The sequence below is a fragment of the Cyanistes caeruleus genome, chromosome 3 (assembly GCF_971803275.1).
Source record: "Cyanistes caeruleus chromosome 3, bCyaCae1.hap1.1, whole genome shotgun sequence".
Taxonomy (NCBI): Eukaryota; Metazoa; Chordata; class Aves; order Passeriformes; family Paridae; genus Cyanistes; species Cyanistes caeruleus.
The window spans coordinates 93802581-93826748 of NC_141703.1; the positions used below are offsets into that span (position 1 = coordinate 93802581).

Sequence of the window (24168 nt, forward strand, 5' to 3'; positions counted from 1 at the left end):
GCCCAATCGCGGGCCCGGGCGCGGGGGCGGCGCTTCGGTTGCCGGGGCAGGGGCGGGCCGGGATCGCCATCACCGCCGTCGTCATCCTCATCTCCAGCATCGCCATGGTGAGCGGGGACACGGGGCCGGGGGGCGGCCGCGGCTCCGCGGGGCAGAGCCCCTCAGCGCTGCGGGAGGGGCACGCCCGGCCCCGCCCGGCCCGTGGCTGAGGGGCCCGTGGCTGAGGGGCCCGTGGGGCTCAGCCGGGGGTGTTCTAAGGGGCCGTTCGGGCTCGTTGGTGCCCCGCTGTAGGGAAGCTGCTGCTGCCTCCCCGAGTTGGGAATAGGCTGGGCCAGGAACTCGGGAGAGCCAGCAGGAAGGCAGTGGTGCTTTTGGAGGAGAGAATATGTTTTAGGTGCCACAATCTTTATTCTTGACTGGATCTCCTGTGTAGTAATGCTGGACAGACGTCAGGATGTCATTGCACGGGCAATAATAAAAGAAGACCCGGTTTGCATTTTAGTCTCGGGGGAAGGTTCTTCACCCAGAGGGTGGCTGGGCCCTGGAACAGGCTCCCCAGGGAAGTGGTCACAGCACCAAGCCTGGCAGAGCTCAAGGAGTGTTTGGACAGCGTTCTCAGGCACGGAGTGACTCCAGGCTGCCGTGTGCAGGGCCTGGGGTTGGACTGGACAGTGCTTGTCGTTCCCTTCCATCGCAGCCTGTTCTGTGGTTAGAGAAACTCAGCTGGGTCCTCCTTGGCCAAGATGATGTGCAAGCCCCAATGCTGTAGAGCTGATTAAAAAATCAGCAGCTTTGAGTTGCACTTTGTACTCAAACTCATGTGCAAGACACATTCAGTAGCCAGGCAGATGTACCTGTGGGTGGATCCACCCTTAAATACCTGTCTCCAGCACCTCAAATTTTCCTCATCCCCTCCAGCAGCTTATTTTGCACCTTGCTTTGGGAACATAAATTCAAGATCAGCATTTTCCACTTAAATCGAAATGCCACTGTTTGTTTTCAGATACAGGAGTTACAAGTGTCCTGTTTAATGCAGGTAAAACTTTATTTTTCAGTTCCCATGTTGAATTTATTCATGTCGGCAGAAGTCCTACTTTCTTAGGTAAAGCATTTGCTTTATTTTAGTTGGTTGTCTCTGAGGTTGACATGTTTCTAACCCCCCTTTATTTCCGAGGTGACACCAACTTAACTTCATTAAAGTGGTGCGGAATCTTACAGCAAACACTAACAAAATGTTCCGTGGCATATTTGTTTAATTTCTTTTGAAAAGCCTTCAGTGATAGGAACTACATGATCTGTTGACATAATTCCATTGCATGATGATTTTTATAGGTCACTGAGTTTTTTTCCTATTATATTCTGTGCTGGAAATGATACCAGTGATTATTGTTCCGTTCTTTGTGGGTTAAAGATATTCTATTTTGTCTTTTATTTGTAGAAGTACTTGTAGATTTTAACTTTACCCTTTCCTCATTTCACATTTTTCTTCAGTAAACAAATTTTGTTTTCTTCATGTTTTTCTGCTGGTAACTGTGGTTTTAAAATTTAGCCATTTTTCACTCTGCCTGCAGTTTTCTCTAAATGTGGTGCTTAACCTGCAGGTTTCTTACCAGCTGCATTGTGTTCCACTGCTGCTGAACAGAGCAAAGTATTTGTTTCTTGCGTCTTAGATCTTCATATTGTCAAATTTACCATTTTTTTTTCTCCTGAGCTGTTCTGCAGTCTCACTGGAACCTACCATAACTATCAGATTTCCCATGGTTTTGTTGTCTGGCCAATTTCTCCTCTTGTATTTGAATTTTTATTGTAATACTTTGCATTTGTTTCTATAGAATTTTCAGATTATCATTCTGAGTTCTGCTTCTAAGATGCTTGCAATCTTTCTCACACCTTAGTTGTCAGCCCAGATTCTGGAAGTGTGCTTTTTCAGTTTCATTTTTGGAGCAGTAAGAGACTGTCGAGATGAAGAACGAGGCCACCTTGCTTTGAGACGATTTATTGCTCAAGTAGCCAGATAAAATGTCACTTTGAAGGTGTTAGATTTAGAGGAGCAAGAAGTCAGCCATAGCTCAAGATACTCATGGGTTTCTTCTTCACACAGCAATATATAACCTTTTGGTCCAATAGACAGCTGACACAAAACTTGTTTTCACTTATTAACCTATCACCTTTACTTAATTTTGCTGCACTGCATCTGTCTCTTAGCCACTAAGCTCACAGGTCACATATTCATACACACCTCTGTTATAGTTTCTGGATCTCTAATTTACTCTATACATCACACTATTACAGTTCAAACTTCAGACTATTTTACCTGATATAATTTCTTACATACTCTAGGCATATTCTTACTTATAATTATAGGAACATAAGTTTGTAATTTCTCTACCCAATATCTGTGTACCTTCATCATTACCTTAATCCAAGCTCTTGCCAAGGCTGCGTATTGAACCCTTCATCATCTGTGGAAGTTTCTATTTTTCCATTTCCAACAAGAAACATCTGAAATAAATCAGGTGCATGGCAGATCATTGTGGAACACCATCTGACTCCCAGTTGGCAAGGGAAGTATTCCTAATTACATCTTCATATGATAGAAATAACTGCTCTTTAGTCTAGGCCATAATGCCTTTCTCAGCTTGTCAGATTCTGAGGTGACAGATTAAAAGCCTTATCAAAGCTGTTTGTCACAGCTGTGGCTTCTTCCTTGCTCACTGTATCAGTAAAAGATTTATTCTTGACAAATTCACATTATCTGCTTTTTATTATAATGTTGTTGTCTTAGATGTTCAATAAACAGCTACTTAGTAACTCATTGTATTATCTTCCCAAACACTGCCTCTCTTGTCGTTCTATGTGCTGTTCCCTTTCTTTTCTGGTCTTTCAGGTGTTACAGAGTCCTGCTTGCTTCTTTTATAATTAAAAACCCACTAATTTTTTCCGATCATGGGCCCTTCATCCTGACAGTTTTCTAAAATGCATTAAGAATAATTTGGCAGCTGGAAGACGATGGGAGAATAGATGTTTAGGAATGAGTGCTGCTCAGTTATGTACAGACACAGGATCCTGGGAAAAGGCTAAATTAGGTGACTGTTGCATGCCATTACTTTATGCACCTGACCCATCTTAAACCTGTTCAGAACATCATGTCTCAGAAGCAAAATTAGAATATAGAAGATGTTTTCTGGTGGATTCTAATACTGCAAACTTGACTTTAGCCTCAGAATTTTAGTTAAATTCTGAAAGTAATGAATTTGGGGCTAGAAAGCTTGACCAACCTTTAGTACTATGTTGCTTCCACTTAATCATATAGCTTGAGTAAGTTTTAACATATATACCTACTCAGAAAAAATCTATTACAAGTCATATCATGGCCACAGATACAAAAATGTAAGAACTTTTAGTGGAATCAATTTGGAATGTATTTGTGTCACACCCTGTATTGTGCAAGCAGTGCTCTGGAAGTGGTTGTGTGCATTGTAAAACTGGGCAGGCATATTGCTGTGGTGGCAGAAGCTGAGGTAGGGGACAAATGTTCTGAAATGTCCTGCAGTTATTGGTCTAACAGCACTTTGGCTTTACGGCCTGCTAATCAGTGGAGAACAGCTTTCCTTGTCATCAAATGGCATTTCAGATCAGTTCTGGTGTAATCTGCTGTCTGGTTTGTGCAAGACCTGGCTGCTGTGGACAGTGAGCAGTAAATTCCCAAGGGGAAACCTGCTTTTCTCCACCCAAGATGTGCTATCCTTCTTGGCTGTAATTATTCTAGATTATTATTTCCAGAATAATTATTATTCTGTAATGGTACCTTTGATGTAATCACATACAGAGATGTATTTGTTCATGATCTTAACAACTTTAGTTTCTTTTGATTCTGGAGTTTGGTGCACTCTGACACTTGAAAGTGGTCCAGATATGGAAGTGCAACATTTTCCAGAGAACAATGGGCTTCGTTCACCACAGATACAGAGCCTGATTGCAATGGAAACTCTGCACATAGGTGCAGTTACAGGATTTCCTTTTCTTCCATCCTTTGAAACAATTATTGTTAGCCCTGCAATCTGACAGCTGCATTCTACATTATAAACAGTTTTTGAACAACAGGACAGCCTAATTATTTCCTTCTTGTGCATAAAGAAATCAAGGCACATAAAAGCCAGGTGACTTGTCTAATTGATTGCCATTTGGTTTTGATCTTGTGGATGTAAAAGTACACAGTTAGTGGAATTTAAGTATCCAGCTGCCTTAATTCTTTCTGCAAAGTTAGGGGAAAATATATATGAAATTTGCTCTCCTGGTTGCCAGAGCTTGCAATCTTGTAATTTTGACAAGAATCCTATATATATCAAGGGATGAGCAGTTCAGCTCACTTCAGCAGTAAATTTGACAACTTGTGTGTTACATGTTTGCTGTAATTATTATTATTATAATCAGTTCATTAGTAAAACCCACAGCTTGGAGAATATCAACATGGAAGTCATCAGTTTAGACAAGACAGGGAAGAGAAATGAGAAATTTTTTGAAGTGCTTTGATTCATCAGTGCAAAATACTTATTTCCTTTTTTGGAAATGGGTCTTAGGAAATGAATCAGGAATTTCTAGAACTTGACAATAATGAGGCCTAGGTTTTCATGGAGTGTTCAGATTTGCAGCTGAAGACTTTTTAAAGGCAGAACAGCTCATGGGGCTGTATGGGTTTACAGGAGTTTCTCTTGGAACCCAGTGATCTCAACCATACTGGATGAGCTGGTAAAATGGAATAATTTTGATAAAGATCTGTCATTCAGAGCTGATCATATAAACAGACTAAACTCCTTCCTGCTAATAGACTTTCCTGAATAAGTGCATGTTGGTAAAATGACTTTTCGTAATTTTGTAATTGCTTGCTTCCTGTTGCAAAACAGCTGCCATCAAAAAAAAAAAACCAACAAAAAATAAACAAACAAACAAAAAACATTTTAAACCCTTCCTGGAAAGGATGCAATATCTTCACAAAAGACACATTCCTAATGCTTGACAAGTTTTGCTTCTTTGGTCTTAAAACAAGACTCAGTTTCACTAGAGTGACAGCTGGTAATTACATTGAATTTTTCTCAGCTGCACAGTGGCCTGATCCTGTCAGTTGGAAGTTTGCAAGACAAAAGCAACCACAAAGACAAGTCTCTGTACTTAATGGGCAACTCTCATTTACAGCATTTCATCACAGGGAAAAAAAATTTGTATGCAGCGTGAGGAGAAAATAAGCAAAATACTAGCAGGTAGCCTCTCCTTATTGCATGGTGTGTCTTCCTGTGAGCATCAGGAGCAAGTCATGGTTTCAAATTGAACTGTGATTCCAAACAGTGGAAATTTACTTATTCAGCAGGTAGGCTGCGTGCATTGCAAATCATGTAGCGGATAAAATTACAAATTCTTTGGCACTCTGTCAGACAAGTGAAAACTGTTTGAAAACCCCCATAACTTCCCTTTGTTCCAGGAGCTCATTTTGGGTTTGATGCTGACATCTTTATGACATTATGTGCTTTATAAAATACCACCCTACAAATACAAAGTTGACAGGTTTAGAATCCATGGGATAAATTACCTCCTACCGTACCCAAGTCTTGGCTTTAGCTTGCAGAAATTACCATCTCTCCAAATGTAATTTTAGATGAATTGATGGCTCTTCTGATGGGGCGGCTCAAACAGGTGATACTGTTATAGTCCAAGTTACCCAACATTGTTTAATGATAAGTTTGATACTAATCTCCCTTTTTTTCACCCAGAGTGTTCTGTCCAGATCCTTTGGGTTGTGGGTACAGATCTCAATAACTGACATGTCTGTCCTAATGCTTGGGTTTTTTTAATATATATATATAGTCAAACTCAAAAAGTTCAGGAATTACTGAGTGAGCCAGTGCCAGGAAAAAAAAAGAAGCTACAAACTTCCAATTAGCAGTAAAAAATAATAGATTTTGATGACAGATACAGTAGTTATTTAGAGAGATGTTCCAGGCAGATTTGATGTGGGTAAAATTTACACTTATCCGTCAGAGCTCAGCATTTTTTGAAAGTACATCTAAACTGTTGTTAATACAGGAACCCAGCTGGTCTGTGTCAGCTCTGGAGCAGCTTGGAAGGATGAGCATTATCTTTGGGCAAAGCAGACACCAAGGTATAATTAGAATCATAGAACTGTAATTTAGGTTGGAAGGGACCTCCAACCTGCTCAAAGCAGGTCTAACCAGACCAGGCTGTTCCAGGCGATGTCCTGGTAAGTCCTCAACATCTCCCAAGATCGAGATTGCACACTTCCTCTGGTCAGTGCTTGACCACCCCCTTGGTAATTCTTTGTTTTTCTAGCATGTGGCTGGCATGTTCTATGTTTCCATGTGTGTCCTTTGCATTTTTTGCTCTCACTGTGTGCCTTCAGGAAAATTCTATATCCATCTTTTTGGTGTATTTCAGTTAGGCAGTTTTAGACAGCAGTAAGGTCACCCTCAGCCTTCTCTAATCGCAGTAGGCTCAGTTCTCCCAGCCTCCTCTCATGTGTCCTGTTCTCCACACCCTGGCTGCTTTGGTGGCTAGTGGCTAAGCACTCAAAATGGAACTTTTTAGGTTTTTCTGTGATAGTGTCTGTTTCCTTTAAGCCAAGGGAGTAGTGACCCTCCAAAAAGGGGTTTTGGCTGTTCAGTTGCCCATTTTAGTGTCAGTTTCTAGAACCCTATGGTGATCTAGTATATGAGGTGGGATACTCTGATAATCATGAACTGGCTGGTGAGAAACAGTGGTTGTAGGGAACACCTATTGCTCTAAGTCTGAAGAGGGCTTTTCCATGAACATTGACTTTTAACTATAATAATGCCAGGAATAATCACCCAAAGTACTATTTCCTGAAAGTAAGCACTGTGCTTGGCCTAAAGATCCAGCCTGTTTTGTGTTCCCCTGGATGGAAACCAGAGGCCGTGGTGCCTGAGCAACACACCGAGGTCACTCAGCAGTGTTGTGTGGGTGGAACCCCATAGTTCTCTCCCAGTCAACAAAATGAAAAGAAAATACAGCATAAGGTTTGATAAAGGTAGTAAATTGTGTGTGGCAGGGCTTTGGAACATGCTGTCACAGTTTAATACTGACAGTTTAGTAAGTATTTTCATCTATAATGAGCATATCTCATCAGATAAGCACATACAAGAGATTGAAGTTATTATTTTTTTTTCTCACACTCTGTGCCTATTAGAGATAAACTCTGTGAGGTGCCTTTATGAGTTGTTCTGGAGTGGGCAGCTCTGATAGTCGTTTAAAACCGTGACATTAGGATTTTTGGGAGGCTGTGGGATTTGCATTGTGAGGCTGGGCATTAAGGAAGGCCCCCTGCCTACACATCTCAGTTTTCCGGTGTGAAAAGACTTCATCACCCTGGCTGTTGTGAACTGTGCTTTATCATTTAGTCATTTCTACCTCCTCTTACAAGTTAACTAATTTTGAAGCTGTGTGTACTAGGAAGAGAGCGCAATGTTTGTAACTGATCATTTCAGAAGTGAATCCTTGAGGTTTAGATAAGGCGCTCAACCTGTCCTGGGCACCAGAGGGTGCTCATGTCTTTGCAAAGAAGTGGCTCTCTCCCGACACGTGTTCCTGAGAGCCTGTTGCACGATCTTTGCATGGGATCCTTCGATGATTTTAACTACCTTAATTACCTTCTTTTAAAAAATCGCGCTTTTTCTGCTCCAGCACACTTGGAAGGAGAGTCACATATAAGAGAGGGCTTACACATGGGAAGTGGACAGAGGTGGGTAGGCATGCTTGAGCCTGGGTACCTGTTCTTACACATATTGCACATTTAAGTGTGATCTCTCACTAAATTTAGTACTCCTCCTATTTCTAGCCTTTCCTTGTTTTCATTCTCCTGCTGTAGGGACTGTATCATGCTGTATGTTTTCTAGTTACACAGGAGCAATGCTGTCCTCGCCCTGTCCCATACAGGTACACTCTTTTACAGTACACTCTTTTACAGTACACTCTTCAATACACTGTGGTCTTTTAAGTTTGAAGACTCCCAGATCACTGGGATGGAGTAGAGGAGCTGTGGTCTGGATCCAATCCTTGCAGGTACTGACATTCTGGACTAGCAGTGTTTCCTGGAGGCAGCTACAGGGGCAGTGGGCTGGGCAGCATTTTCCCTTTCTGACTTCTTCCACAGGTGCCTGGTTCCTGTGCTGCAGTGAAGGGTCTGTGGAAGCAGGAAATCAGGATGAACTGACTAACCTGCTTCTGCTCTGTTTTTGTCAAAATGAAGGGCGATTTATGATGCCTAAATAGTACAAATATTTTAGCTATTAAATCTTGGCATCCTTCTGTGAAAGCAGTGATGATGATGATTATTCCCATTTTACAAAAGTGGGAAAAATAGCCTCCTTTTTGAAAAGGTGCTGAACATCAAATGCACTAATGCAGGGGGCAGCCTTGTAGGTGGAACTAAGCAATCTTATTCAAACTATTATGGGATTGGAATCTGTCAGTCACTGTCTTCACCCAGCAGAGAAGTTTGCATCTCAGGGGAATAACATAGTTCAGTTGTGCAGATCTGATGACAAAAATCCTGTGCTTTGGGAGAGAAATAATCTGTGAATTGTAGAACAAATCTTCATAAAGTGAACCTGTAAAAGTCTGTTAGGATTGGCAGAGTTTGGGAATATGATTATACTCACCCACTTTGCTTTTTGTACCCCACAGAAATTTTTGATTTCTTTCTTTACTAATGGGAAATTGCTGAACAGCTTTTATCATGAGAACTTCTGTTTGCATTTGTCATTAGTTTGACTTCAGAATAAATTATGACCATGACATCTGTACTAGCTGAAATCTGGATTTAGTCCAACTATTTTAGAAATTGACAAAATCTGAGACGAAGTAAAGCCAGCATTTGGTTAAGCAGTAGTGCAGACAAAGTGCTTGCTTTAAGTGCCTACAGCAGTGAATGGGAAACGTGTCAGTAGAATTGTTTTGTCAGCTTCATAGGACCATAAATTGTTACTAGAACGTGGCAAGCTCTGACTGTTCCAGGTGGATGCAGCATGTGTGGTCTTCAGAGTATTCACACAAACTCCTGGGTGCTAATTGCTCGTGGTACTGGCTGGCTGAAGGACCCACTTTCCCTTAGCTGTGATTCCAAGGCAACCAACCAGTTCTTGTTAAAAAAGCTTTTCAGATTATTATGAGCTGAGATAATTTGGAGATGCTGTAGGCATTATACTACTTTGAAGTGCTGTTGACAGCTTTAGTTTAGGATTTGTAGGTGTTTCCTTTCAAAGCTCTACTTCCAGCTGCTTGTAACTTTCTCCAATTTTAACCATTCTGTGTGAAAATTTCCAGACTGATTCTACAGTTGAAAATTTCATGGAATACCTGAATAAGAATGTGTGGGGAGAAAATTTGAAAATGCTTCAGAATCCTAATAAAAACACTAACAGGAAAAAAAAAATCAGTGTTCCTCTGAAAAGCTTTAGTTATCAAAATACTGAAAATTGAAAGCTGGAAGTTTGCCAGAGGAATGGTTTTCTATAAAAGAAAACTACCTTTGAGTATTGACATCAGCTGTAATGTTAGGCCAAGTTTTGAGCCTTTCAGAAATGTTTTTCCTGTGAGTACAATATTGGTTGGGTCTTGTAACAGGGTGTTACAGGTAGTTCAATGTTTCTCTTCCTGGTATCACATGGCGGCATTAATCTGGAGGTTGGAAAGTGGAGACACAGCTTTCAACAGCTGACCATGGCAGCATTAGTTTGGCCACTACTGGCTGATGAAGGGCAAAGCACCTGAACTTCGTGCTCAGATGTGATTATGTGGGATGACCTGCGTTGCAAAATCGTGCTCTGAGTCTGGGAATGGCTCTGCTTTTGCTTAAATCACTGTCAGGCTCTGCTGGAGTTAGTGGAGGCAGACAGGCACGTGCAGAGCACTATTGACTGCTCTGAGAGGAATTACCTGTGATCATGTAGTTACAAGTGCAAAAATATATGGTCCTATCATGTGCAGCTTTATAAATGTGCATTAAATGGCCATATGTTCTCCTGAAGATGAGATGTAGCTGGTCTTCTAAAGCTAAACCTGCCTGAACAGAGCTGTGAGGAGCAGTATGGCATCCTTCATGTGTTTTAGTGAAAATTTTTTCCATATTTAGAAAAATAATATGAATTCTGTAACTAAGTACTTAAGTATGACATATAGAGGATTGAAGTTATTGCTTGAGAACTTAAATTCTTGATTATTTTATATGAGAGATGGGGGGGGAAAGGTTAGGTTATACTAATCATGCCTACATGCTTCATAGGAAGATTACATAATTTACATAATCTAGTAGTAAAAGCAGATTTCTTGCTTAGTAAATCGACAGAACAGATAATTTGCTGATGTGACGTGGAATTGCAGATTCCTAAATCTGAGAAAAATATTTGAGGCCTTCAACCTTCTAGAGCTGTGTTTATCACAATGCCTGAGCATAAGGGGATGATTTACTGAGCTGAGGTCCCAGTTGAAGAGGAAGATTCCCTTAGTTAGTGCTACAGGGACAGAAGTATCCACATGCTACTTGGCAACAGATGGTTCAAGCAGCAGTAGCCATATGAACATACCCAGTCCAAAAGGCACTTGAGAAGCCTAGGGACTGGTAATATTGGAAGTCTGTGGATCCAAAGGATGTAGGACCAGTTGGAGGAGGGTAAACACAAATGCAGAAGAGTGTTTGACTCAATAGATTTTAAATATGATTAAGAATGTTAGTAAGTTATCCAATATTTCCTTAATTTGAAATAGTCTAGAATTTGTGTGATATTTTCACTAGGTAGGCTTTGTTTTCTGCAAAGAGAGGATGAAAAGAGATACGCTTACAAAATTCATCAGTGAGCTTTTGAATACAAGGTTGAGAATTGTCTGTAGTGAAGACTTTGTCATGAAAATTGCAGTTGCCAGATGTTTTTCCTTTTGAAAAGTGATCTTTTGATTTTACTTTTTCACTAAAGAAAAGCCTGTTGAGAAAGAAGTGGGAGGTACAACAGCAGTGAGGGGGCAGCAAAATTTGAGTTCTAAAAATTATTCCAGCTCGTGTGTCAGAAACATGAATAGAAGAGGAGGAGGAAAATGAGCTTTAAGAGACAGAGCTAATTGAGTGCTCTATCTACACAGTGTTGTGGATTTAAGTTTTGCCTGGAAAATATCCTGTATTACATAAACTGTGAAGGCAGAAGATGGCTTGAATAACACAGCTTAATAAGCATGCACTGATGTGAATTTATTTTGGGATTTAAGGTGCACTACAATGCTGAAAATCAGAGCACTTTTCTGCCATGCAGAATGTTAGACTTCACTGTGAGCTCAACCATAGTTAGACACCAGAGATCCCAGGTGGGTATGGGCCTTTATTAAATGCCTGAGCTGAAGAGAGGCTCTGGTCACAACAGTCAGGGATGAGAAATGTGAATATAGAGAACCAGGCTCATTATTTCTCATGCAGAAGTACTTGATTTTTTAAAGAGATTTTTTTAGAGATTTCAATTGTTGTAATTTTTTTTGAATTTTCTTTTTCAGTTGTATGTCTGCAGAGGATTGTCACATTTAAGATGCCCTTCCATGAAAGAGTAGCACTCCTAACCCAGTGGTTAAGACTGTCTTTTAAACTAATTGAAGTTACGGTTTTGTGGTCTGAATTTGTGACCTCTTGGTGCTATGTGAGAAGTTTGGCATCGTGCTGGGCCTGCATCTAAAAGCATTCAGCTGAAAATAAAGCTTGCCAGATGTTAAAAGTGGGAGAATAGAAAAGCTAACAAGTAACCATTTAAAGCAATCAGACTATTTCTGGGGCTCTTAAGAAAGCAGGTGCTGCTGTGACAGTGCTTGTGTCACTGGCCTGTGGGGGGAGTAGAACACTGTGAGTCGCTGCTTCTGGCTGGAATTCTTGGCTCTTGCTCCTCAGACCAGGAGTTTGTCAGCTACTGCTTTTCATTTGTGCTGAAGTCCTCTTCAGGACTAGGCAGTAGCATTAAATCTGAAGTGGGGATTGGTCTGGAAGAGCAGTGATTGGAGATTTAAGAGCTTTGAGGACCTGTTTCAAATGATTCATAACAGGACTTAGATACCTGCTGTTAGACATTGGTCATACATTTGTAGCAGTAGCTTCTGGACTTTGGAGGTTGATTATATTTTTATAACAACAGTTTCTGGGCCTTATCCTGAAAGTAATGTTCCTGGGGAAGGCAGCTGGTCAGGTCCCTCACTTCACCCTGTCTGAAGAGCACAAGGCCAACATCTGTCCAAGGAATGCACCAGCACATATGGCAATAGTTGGTGTTTTTTTGTAGAAACTATAAAGAGGAAAGATAAAAAGATAAAGGTATCTCTTCATTGGCCATTTCAGCTTTTTTTTTTCCCCCCAAGCTCTTATACTCTTACACATTTGTGATTTTTTTAAACCTTGTTTCTTTCTAAAACATAAGGTAAGTACATGTTAATGCATAAGCAGACTACCTGATGTTGGAGTCAATCAGCCTCATGATATCTTTACCTGAAATATTTTATAATAATTTGTATTCCTATGCTTTGAAACCATCTAATTTTTAATAAAAATACTCTTGCTCTTCCAAAGTATTTTTGAGAGTGCCACCAACCTGGTTTGAGGGGGGAGCAGGTTGTGAAAAAACATTCCCTTAAAATCGTTTATTTGAAGAATTTTATGAAGCTTCAGAGCAACGTTTCCAGAAAGCTTTTCTGATGGTATTAGGAGAAATGCCCATTTGGTGTAAGAATAGTTCCTGTCTGCTGGTCCATCCTGTTCCCAGTGATTTTCATAGAAACAGCTTGGTCTGTGCTTTACTGGAGGTTTTCCCTGTGACAGCAGAGTTTTACAAAATATAGAACACAGATATCAGGATGGATCGGATTCAGCTTTTACCGTGGTTTGTGCAGTCTTTTTATTGCTTCATTAGGAGATGATTCAAATCCTTTGATTCTTTTTCTCTTTGGTCTGATTTCAGAGTCACTGAGTCACAATCAAAGAACTATTTGCATGAATCTGCAATAGTAAGATGGGAGTCCTGCTGTGTTTTAGGTACTTGTTTGGCAGGGTCTTCAGTTTGCTTTCAATGTTGAATTTCTTCACTTTGTAGTGTCTGCCTCTGAAACAATTGACACGTTCACAAATACAATGTTTCCAGTTATTTTTTAGAATGTTTCTCATAAGCTTTGACATTTTTTCTGATACTGTTTTCTACGTGTATAAATATTTGTTGTAATAGTTCTGTGTCCATAAACTAGAGAAGATTCTAGTTATGGCTCAGGAGAAGCTTTAGAGAATTTGTTTTGGTCATTTTAGAAAAATATTAGGTCTCCATATTTTCTCCAAAAAACAGTAATGGATTCAGGCTGTCCTGCTTACTGATAGCATTTTCTGGGTGTTTGGGGATTAGCTCTGCAGTTTTTCTCAAATCTAAGTAGCATTTATTACCTTGAGTTTGCTTACAATGCCGAAAGAAGATAATACAGAATGGTGATTTCTGCTATTCAGTGGCCAGCAGAGCTTGCTGAATAACTAATGTTAATAGCTCGGACATTGAATAAAAGCTTATAAAATTAATTTCAGATTCTTAATTAAGTTTGAATTCTTAAAACCAAGGTTGTATTAAAAGGAAAAAAGAAAAAAAGAGACCAATTCCTCAGTACACAAGGCACACAATGCAGTTTCTCACTGTAAACATAAAGGTGCTGGTGATTGATACTGGTGACTAAGTGAAAAATCCAGTGGTGCTTTCTTTGGTTGTTCACATAGATACATTACTTCCCTGAGACAAATAAGCATTTACAAATTCTAGAAATTTTACTTAAATGAAAGTTGGTAGTTTCTTGGCAGCTGCTACCTGGAAAAGATAGTTGGAAGCAATGCTATAACATGATAAAGTAGCAGGTAGTAATGCAATTACATGTCTCCATGTTATGAAGAGGCATTGATTAAAGATGGTGATTGATTAAAGATCTATATTATATCATCCATCAGTAGTCATTTTATGGAGGTAGTACTTGAAAATGCCCCATCTTGGGAAATGTTCAGGGTTGGATGGGGCTTTGAGCAACCTGGTCTAGTGAAAGGTGCCCCTGCCATGGGGTGATCTTTAAGGTCCCAAGCCAGACCATTCTATGGTTCCATGAAACTGGACTGTTTTTCTTTTTTTAGACAGCCTCTTTGGCAGAGAACTGCTTCTCTATAAAATCCATTCTTGACAAGGTGATGGTCAGTCAAATTAATTGATCAAATATCTTGTTGTCTAGTAATACAAGATTAAAATTGAAATCAGTCTGCCAACCCTTATTACTGCTTATTGCCTATACAGAAAAATCAGGAGTGAGCTTTTCCATAAGACAGAGTTTGTTCTGATTTGCATACCTCCAGAATAATGGCAGTAGCAATAATGACGCAAACAAGGGCCGGAAACCAGGCTAAGTCCCTAGGGAGTTCTCATGCTGGATATTGCACGTAAAAGATGAGCTTAACTCTTGTCAAAGCCTGCAGTGTGTGCTGTACAGATAATACAGAAGTTGGAGTAGCTGATGCTAATAAGATTCCAATGCTGCACAGACTTCTACAGAGAGAAATGGAAACTTTGCATCCTTCATGGGGCACAGTGCTGCCTCCATGGCATAAGTGTTTCTGTAGTACAATCATACTTTGTTTGCAGTGTAGGGGATACCATAAAAACTGACAGAAGGGTGGGGCATTTGCCATGATGCACTTGACTGGAGAAGTACTAGTATTCATCACATTGTAAAATTCTGAATTTGTTCTTCATCATCACATTCTTTCCTTCTGCTGATTCTGTTAGGACTTCAACCTGCAAAAGCACTTAACATGAAGTTAGCAGTAAGCTGAAGATGTTGGAAAATTACTACTCTTTTCCTGCTGGTGTTTTAGAATAGTCATGGAAGCTTACAGGAACTCTGTTTTTGCTTATTTAGTGATCTTTGTAACAACTGAAATGCTCTCCTTTTCTAAAATCTGAAGTACCAAAAAGACCCACATGGCTTTAAGTTAAACTCCCAGTGGTTCCTCAATGTTTAAAGTCTGAGAAGAGTACAGATATGTGTAAAGTGTGGAAGTCTGGGATAAGACCGTGCTTGCCCTTAGGAGTAGCAGTCAGATTTGGAGGAGCTGTGGGAATTAAAAATTTAAAGCTCCTTCTAACTGTTCTAACTATTCAATAACTGATATTGCATGAATAACTAACGAGCATGTACCACTAAGAGAAACGAGGATTGCACATCCACGTGCTGTGCCTTGCCTTTGTGCTTGCTTTGCTGGGGGCTGTTATCCTCTGAGGATGAGGCATGGAGAGAAACTACCCATGTAGTTACACTTCTGGAATTACTGCAATCCATCTTCCTCATCTGCACTCCTTAGGGGCAGAAAATGAGTTGTTAATGAGATCGGGCTATTTATGCTTTATGTAAATTTCAAGAAGTTAAGTAGTGAATCAAACAAATGTTGTTCTTAACTTGAATATGTTTATCTCATCACTAACAGAAGTTTAGATATGACTGTTAAGGAAGAGGAAAGTGTTTCCTTGTAGGATGTATAGAAAATGTGTTAAGAGTCTGGAATTTAATTGTAGGTGAACACATTTTTTTTAGCAAGAGAAAGTAAATCAAATACTTTGACTAAGTTGAGAAGTCCAACAAGAGCAGTAGTCCATGCTTCCTGACTGGAGAAATCAGGGTAAGTTATGATATTGTCTGGAAAACAGCCATGATCCAAGTTCCATCATATTTAAAAGATCATTGTTAACAAGTGAAAAGATGTCACCAGCTGTGGCAGGGAGGAGATAATATGCAAAGTGTGCAAGTCCATTTACAAGTGATTTTTTTTTTTTCTTATAACAAATGAAGAAAGTTTTTTATTTGTGTGTTTTTATATATAGAATATTTATGCTTTCTGTAATAGCCAGTTTTGCCCCTTTTCTTTTTCCAGAGTCAAGATGAGAGATACGCTTTCATCGCTGAATGGTATGACCCAAGTGCTTCACTCTTTCGGCGTTATGAACTTCTGTATTATCCAAAAGATTCATCAATTGAAATGGTAAGGATGTAAGAAGAAAATTCTGTTGTCATAACTGTAATATCCAGTTAAACAGTTCATAAAATGGCAAGCCATTTCCAATGCCTATTTATTTTCCAGGTAAGAAAATTTAATATAAAATGTATCTTGCTCTGTTTCTAAAACTAAAAGAAAAACAAAAATATGAGTTCACAGTGAAGCATATGGAATAGCTTCCACGTTTATGATTTTTTTTTCTTAAAGCTTGCTTTGGTGTGGAGAGATTAATTTTCACAAATCTATTTTCATTCAATCTCTACTTGGGTTTCAGAATCGAAACTCAGCAACTCTGACCTACTGCTTGAGAAAAGTAAGCTGAAGCTAATTCCAGTCAGGAGAATAAGCTTCAGCAGGAGTTCCAGAAGTCTCTGAAGAGTGAAATGTAAAAGTCTTATCAAAGTAGAGGAAATGGTAAATTTGGTTTAATGGGAGGTAGGACATTTCAGACAGCGGGATCCAGATTTTTCCATCAGCGGTGCTTGCACAGACCTTTCTGACTTGTGTTTCATACAACTAATCCCACTGCTTATTGACAGCGGTGAAAACAGCATTTTGCAATAGCAGACATGTATATAAAAATATAATTTGTACTGTAAAGATAATCCTCATGCCAACCAATGCTTTGTGCTTCCTTTTAGGATTGAGTGAGTGGCATGCACTAGTCTGTTCCGATTCTTAGTGGAGAGTCTAAGAGTAGCCTAGATTTGGATATTCACACTTAGTAATTTCATTATAAAATTTTAACTTTCCTGCTATAGAAATCAACTGCAGAAATAACCAATCCAGTGGAGTTTGCCTTTTCTTACCCAAACTGCTCCTCACTGAAGCAGTAATACCCAGTTGTGTGAGAAGATGCATGTCACACTGATTACTAAGTTAGTTCTTTGTACGATGTCTATGTGCACAGTTTTCAAAATGTGAGGTTTCTAATTTTTATTTCTCAGAAACAGTTTAGCTGATCAGTTAGGAGCTGTAATAATCTTCCTACACAACCATGTGTAGGCTGACAAAATTGTTGTTCATTTCACCTACACGTCTCAAAACCAAAAGCTTCCAAGGTGTTCTTGAGCTTCTTAATGCAGTATCTATGTCTTGGCAGACTTCTGCATTTTGTTGGTGTGCTCTTCGGTTAAAGTAGCATGGTGTGTACACAGCCATAGACTCCATGTGGGCAGAACAGGAATTAAAAGAGCAAAAATGTATGTGAACACCCTTAGAGAAATAATATCGCAAAATCACTTTTGGGGGTGAGTTTGTGGACAGATACTACATTTAGAACTCTTTTTTGGATTCTTTTTTTTTTTTTAATTTCTGCAGAATTTGGTGATTTTTTTTTTCTTTTTTTACTGCCTAATTCTTCTGCATATTTTAGTACTTTCCTGAGAAGGTGACAACCTTCTCTTACCTCTAACGTATCTGAGAGAAGGGAGGTGATGGATATGTCCCCACGTATGAGGAAGATGTTTCAGCTTCTTTTTCCCCCCCATCCTTGAGAACAGCTTTCCCTTATCACACTCCTCACCTGAGAGGGGAGCAGAGCTCTTGAAGGCTTGATATTAAGTCCTGAGCTTAACTTTTCTTTCTCTCCTTCATGTCTTGGTTGGTGAAGTAGAATGACAGTGGGAATAATGAGAGAAGTTTCCAGCTAGCTTTGCAGCTGTAAGAAGACAGCATAGATTTTTGTCCAAGGACAGCAAGCAGTTCTTTCAGTCAAACTGGATCTCTTGACACAGAGGCCCTGTTCTCTGAGTTTTCCATAGTTAATAATTCTCATGGGGAATTCTTAAAGCCTTAATAACTTTTCTTTCTACAAAAGATTTCCTAAAAAGAGAGAAGAAATCTTTAAAAAGAGCAGATTCTTAACAGAGAACTATTTTGTTTTGAGTAATTTACTTCTACATGTACGTGGGCAGGACTGGAGCAGTCCAAACAGTTATATACTTCTTCTGCAGTGGCTTATCATTAACTTTATAAAATAAGTCTTTTAAACATATTTAAAAGTCTACTCTAAAGAAGAATCATTTAACACAGATAGATCCCCTCTTCTTCTTGAGAGAAGAGAAACACCTCCGGATGCCTTTCTAGCAACCATTAGTGAAATAACCAAGGAAATACTCAGATTTTTGGTCAAGATATTGAATAATTTGCTTATGGTTGAGACAGTTAATAGGCTTCCTGGCAAAGACTGGGAGAAAACAAGAAGATGAATTCAAGTTAGTTTCTTTGATTTTTTTTTTTTCTTTTCTTACCATGTTGTCATTTGATTCCCTACTACATTTGAATAGTGAACACTTAGTAGGAGCATGTATGAGTGGCTAAGGAGGTTTCAGCAAGCAAGGATTCCTCCTTACAATCATGCTTCAGCAGAAGGAAGTATCAAAATAATTTGCAATTCTTTAATCTGCAAAGTTTTGGCTATCCTGAAAACAATTACAATTCTTTTATCCTTGTAATGGAACTGTATTTACACACTTCAGAACATGGAATTTTCATCTTAAATTTTTTTCCCCTCCAAAATTTGTGGGAATGATGTTCTTTCTTCTAATGCTTTTCTAGTGAATACACCATTGCAGTGGAGGACAGCACCTGTAGGTTGAGACAGAGGGTTAAGTTTGGCCTGAGGAGCACAAAGCTTTTCCTTTCATAGGCTTCCACTTCCCCGGGAAATGGAAGGCATCTATAATATTTACTTGCAGTAAAGGAACTGTTGACTTCTGTGCTTTGCCAGCCCACCCAGAAAACTGCACATTAATGTCTGGCTTCTTGCTTGGAGTGATGATACATAAAGCTGAATTGTCCTGACAGGCTTTTGAGCTTGCAGCTCTAGGCAGTGAGAACATCTCAGCCAAGTGTTGCAATCATCTCTCCGTCCCTAATGCTGTCTTACGCAGTCAAATAGAGCATAATATCACTGGAGCGATGCCCTGAAGAGGAGACCTGCCAGTGTGTGTATCCTGATCGTTCTGGTGTGAGCCACTGGGCCGTGAAACAGCATGGATGTGCTGGGGGAACTCTCAGTGGGACTGGGCAGAGACATGCACCAGACACCTGAACCTTTTATCACAGCTTGAATTAGAACAAGCAAATTGCAAACCAAAAAAATTTCAAAGACAGCTGTTGGCCTGAGACTATTTAAATGGAATAAATTTGTAATTGTGGTTTACTCTTCTAAGTTTTCTTGGTACACTTGTAAGTTCAAAGGGCTTGAAATCAAGTTAAGCCATCAGATTCAGACCCACAATACTATGGAAATTTCTGATGGTAAAGATTAAGTTGAGTTTGCCCACAACTAAATCTCTTGCTAAGGTAGATTTTACTCTTGTGTTTGCTGCAGTACGATGTGAAGAACCGTCGCACGTTTCTGAGGCGCACCAAGTACGAGAGCTTGCACCTCGAGGATCTCTATGTGGGCAGCAAGGTCACCGTGTTCTCCCGACACCTCACCATAGTGGACTACGGCAATCTGTACACGTCCCGCAAGCTTGGGAGCCGCAAAGAGAGGTGACGAGGGAAGAGCTTGGAATCTTGTGGTTGGGGTTTCAAAGTGGATGCTTGCTGGAAATGAGGTTTCTGTACTGATGTGGGCGGAAGAGGAGGTGGCTGCATGTTTGCATGCAGTTTGAAGGGATCTGATTTTATGATAGCTACAGAGAAGCAAAGTGGTACCTGTAGTACCATTACAAGGCCAGCTTCTCTATGGTGTCAGCTGCTGGCTCCTCTAGGTATCTTGGGAGAGAAGAGGGGGAGGAGGAAGATGGGTCCTGTTCAGCTTTGTTACTCAGCCAGGGCAGGCAGCAGATTTGTGGGTTCTCCTGGGGCAGAATTTATATGGTAACTGATGTGTGCTGGGCTTCAAAGGCCTGGGCCTTGTGAAGTTGCAGCTGTCTCTCTGGGATATGTGCAGAAGCCTAGTGCCTCACCAGTCTGATGTAGTCTCTATTAGTAGGAATAAATGAAAGTACTAGAGGACCACTCCCATTCTGTTGTTTTTCCTCACTGTGGAGATTTTTTTCTGAGATTTTTTTTCTGCTTCTCTTAAGCTCTGTGTGCATGAGAACAGAAAGTACAGTGTGAGAATGTCAGTAAAAATTACAGGCTCATGTGTTTATCATGGGTGAAGATAAGATTCACATTTTTGATTTAAAGACTTACTTTGGAAAAGACTTTCCAAAAGCCAGAAGTCATCTGAAGCAAATATCAGGACTAAGAATACTTGGATACTAAGGCTAATTTACAAGAACTTTAGATCTGTTTTAATGGCAGTTCAGGTAATCTCTGAATTTGCAAATTAATACATTTTTGTAATTTCCTCCAGCCTTTTTGAAAAGAGCACAGAACGTTTTCTTAGGTATGATATTCCAGTGAGCCTTAATCGCTTGCTCCCTCCCAGTAAACAGGCTTGTTTTGAACTCTTTTTAGAGTGTTGTACATAACCAGACATAGAGGAAGAGCTGCATGTTTTAACACACATCTTTGTCTTAACTGCACAAAAAAATTGCTGTGAAAATGCCTTCCATAATATCTTTCCAGAGGAGTTCTGGTGCTTCTCCAGGCTGGGGTTGGGCATGGTGGAAGAGCAGCAAAGGAGGTAGAGAATACAATGGGATGGATTCCGTATACATGCCTACTCTTTTTGTTCCTCAGTGCAGTTTTGGGGAGATTACATCTTTATATCAATGTAAAGTTGTGTATTCCCTGCTCTGCCTAAACTAACATAATCCCTGGTGCTCTTGCAGTGCTCATATAGTTATACCAGGAAAAGGCAGTTTATGATAAAATGACGTTTTCATCTTGTAGGAGATGTTGCAGTCTACATGGCAACACTACAATTGTGTCAATTAAGTGGTTGGTCATGGGAGGAGGCAAATTTTTGTACTGCTCTACAAGAGAAAGAAAAGGCATTTATGACATGTCAGCTGTTTGAAAAACATTTCAGGAATGTTGGCTGAAAGATAACATAAATATTCAAGTGGTGTTACATATTCAGAATAGCCCAAAGGAACCTAGTGAAAGGTGCCTTACTTAGGCAAAGGATCTTCAAAATCCAGTTTCTTCACAGAAGCTTTCACTGAGTAAACAGGGTCATATTAAAAGAGTTTCCTTGGGCAAAACAGTTGCATGTGAGTTATTTGTCTTTTTGGCTTGTTCCTAGCAGGTTTTACAGCAGTTATTCGATATAATAAGATTTCTGCAGTGCATGATAATTCCTGAAATAATCTGCATTTGGAATGGTATTAATAATTTTAAGGTTGCTGTATGAAGCAGAATGTTTCTGTCTTTTTTTGCTGTTGTGATGTACAGGACTATTGGCATATCAATTTGACTTTGGAAATACATTCTCTGGTCACTCAATGTGTGCTCAGACATGCTCAGCAGAGGCCTTTGTGGAAGACTGCAGAATGAATATTAAAAAAAAATCTTGAATGTTTTGAGTTAGGGACCTTTATCAGCAAAACAAGTGAATGAATGTGACCCTAGGTACATGAGATACAAAACACATGTGTAGAAAAAAGGCTAGATTTGCACAGCCTCTTTCCAGAATTAGGCTAGAATTAAGACAGTTCTGTTTCACTTTCTGTACCTACTTTTTCTTAAGTCTTGGGTCAGTTTTTAAATATTGCTGTATTTAAGTGTTTTGCATTTCTGTTCCCCTCCCAGGGTATCATAAGAAAACCATCACAAACAGTGACTAAAATGGTTAAGTGAGCATGTTCTTACTTACAGTGTGCCACATAAGGATTCACTGGCATGGGACAGGGCTTTCTGTGGCCTTTCCCTTGTGATCCTGGGTAGTTGTAACATGAGGTAAACATTTGTCTGACCAGTGTGTCCTCTCTAAGTAGGCTTTACTTAGAGTCAGTTATCACTGGTACTGAAAATGATGTTAGAAAACTTGTGTGTCACCCAGAGATACTTGTGTTCTGTTTTGAGTAGGATTTGTTATTCTTATGCTTCTAGTTATTGACATAATCAATACAAGACATAAGCTACTGTACATGCAGTATTTGAAGTAAGTAGGTCTCACAAGCATAGTCACAGCATGCTTTGTGCATCGTTCCTTTGATCAGTTCTCGTTTTCTATTGTTTCAGTACTCGCTGCAGTACTGGCAGCACAGTCCCTCTGAAAAAATGTATGTAAGTGAGCTTAATTTTCCTTCTTTCTCCTTGGTTCCTCAACACAAAACTGTTTTCAAATCTACACTGCAGACTGCATCATGCTGAACCCCGTGAAACATATTCCTAATTAAAACTATAAATAGGGCACATGAATCAAAATCCAATCTCAGAAGCAGATTTCAGCATCCTGAAGTACGCTTTTTGTGTCCTGCATACTTCTGAAAAGCTCACACTGAAATGTTAAAGTTTAAATACCAGTGTTAGACAAAAGATATTACAAGGGTTGCTTACTGCAGTTTATATTAATGTCTTCTAGGTAAATTGCTTCATAATACAATATTTTTTGCAAATTTGTAGGAATTGCACTATTACTAAAACCCTTGAAATTAGAAAAGTAAGGAACAATTTATTTCTAGCATTACCAGCCTATCTCAAACCACCTGTGTAATAACATAAATTTAAAAAAGTGTTCCTTGAGGAAATGCAAATGGTGCTGGAGATCCCATTCCAGGGATTTGATCCTAATTGTTCATGGGAAATGAGAGTGTTGAGAACCTCTTGTGCCAGGATGCAGGTCATGCACTGTGTGATTCTCATAGGTCAAACATGCAGCTCATGTGCAATCCTCATGGAGGATTCACCTGGTACACCCTGTGATACGATAAATAATACCAAAAATGAGGTGGAGCTGTGAAATCCTTGGGGAAGATGGGGCCAGGCTGTAAGGCTGCATGGAGTACATTGGCAAACTGTGTTCAGTGTTGGTGAGAGGTCAGCCTTTCCTGATCTGATGATGGGGCTAAACCAACTTTTGCCTGCACTGCAGTGGACTGAAGCGCAGTCTTGGTTGACTGCTTTCTGCCAGTTACTGGTTTAATGGCATTCCTTTGTCCATCCTGCAGCCTTAGTCCATCTTTTTGTGTCGTACTTCCCAAGGGGTCTGAGCCTGAGGTGCTCTGTGTATAGGAGCTTCATGGTGCTTGAGGAAATCTGTTTGTTTCTGAGCTCTGAAGGTCGTCCACGCCTCTCCCTTAGCTGCAGATAAAATGTCGCATATGTTCAAATCTTCCTGGTTACATTTCCTGCTCCTAACACCTCCCTTGCTTTACATTTGCTGTGAAATAGTCTGTCTCTTGCCAAAGCATCTGTCAATCTGGGGTCACTTAAGGTTCAGAGTAAATGTAGTGGAAGTTCATCCATCTCCTATAATCTCAGCATATTTGCCCTGGCTGGAATATATTGCTGCTAACCTAAGGGCTGCTTTCCATGCTATGTTGGTATATAAAATAGGAAATTTGCAATTATTTGTCTTTCACTCAAGGAAGTACTGCAATAAAAAATTCCGTCTTGGAGAACCTTCCTTATTGGAAACAGCGTAAAGATGGAAACTGCTCTTTAGGATTGTCAGAGACGTGGCGTTTCTGAGATGCTGGGTTGAATAAATCTGTTGGTTTGTAAGCTGAGCACATTTGAAACTGACTCACCACAGGATGAGTGCAAATAGAAAATGCAATTTTACAGACCTTCTTTTTGTGCTTGTTATTTTTGATTAATAATACGTTTAGTGCTGATGGTGTTCTTGGTGCTATGCAAAGCTCACTAATAAAACAGTCCTGGCCCTGGGGATGTACAGTGTAAAAAGATAATTACCTAGAAGACAGGATGTACTTGGAAACAGAGATGTGGGGGAGAGTGTAGAGATTTTTGGATTGATGCCCCTTAGTATATAGAATATAGCTGTCAGTCAGTATAAGAGATGCAATACCTCCTCTGCCATCCTTTTATTGTGTCTATTAACAGTGTCAGCTATTTGGCATGCACATACTATACCATGAAGTTTTTGTACTGTACCAAGCACAAGAGGATCATCTTCTCACTGAGGACTTCAAATATTTTAAAAGTATTAATAAAACAATCATTTAACTTTGAGTTTTATGGCA

The 24168-nt window shown here is 39.8% G+C and overlaps 1 protein-coding gene across 2 annotated transcripts in view; it reads left to right on the top strand.

The window, feature by feature from the left end:
- The first annotated feature begins 16 nt into the window (after nucleotides 1-16).
- NME7 (NME/NM23 family member 7) overlaps nucleotides 17-24168 on the top strand; it is an 84179-nt gene continuing 60027 nt past the window's right edge. The window contains exons 1-4 of one of the 2 annotated variants that reach the window (XM_086882989.1): nucleotides 17-107; nucleotides 1004-1036; nucleotides 15986-16093; nucleotides 19446-19612. In XM_086882989.1, the coding sequence (XP_086739115.1) occupies nucleotides 105-107; nucleotides 1004-1036; nucleotides 15986-16093; nucleotides 19446-19612 (311 nt within the window). In that variant the 5' untranslated portion in view covers nucleotides 17-104. Of the gene's footprint in view, nucleotides 108-279; nucleotides 395-1003; nucleotides 1037-15985; nucleotides 16094-19445; nucleotides 19613-24168 lie in introns of those variants that run through there. The other variant, XM_086882991.1, reaches the window with a different exon arrangement.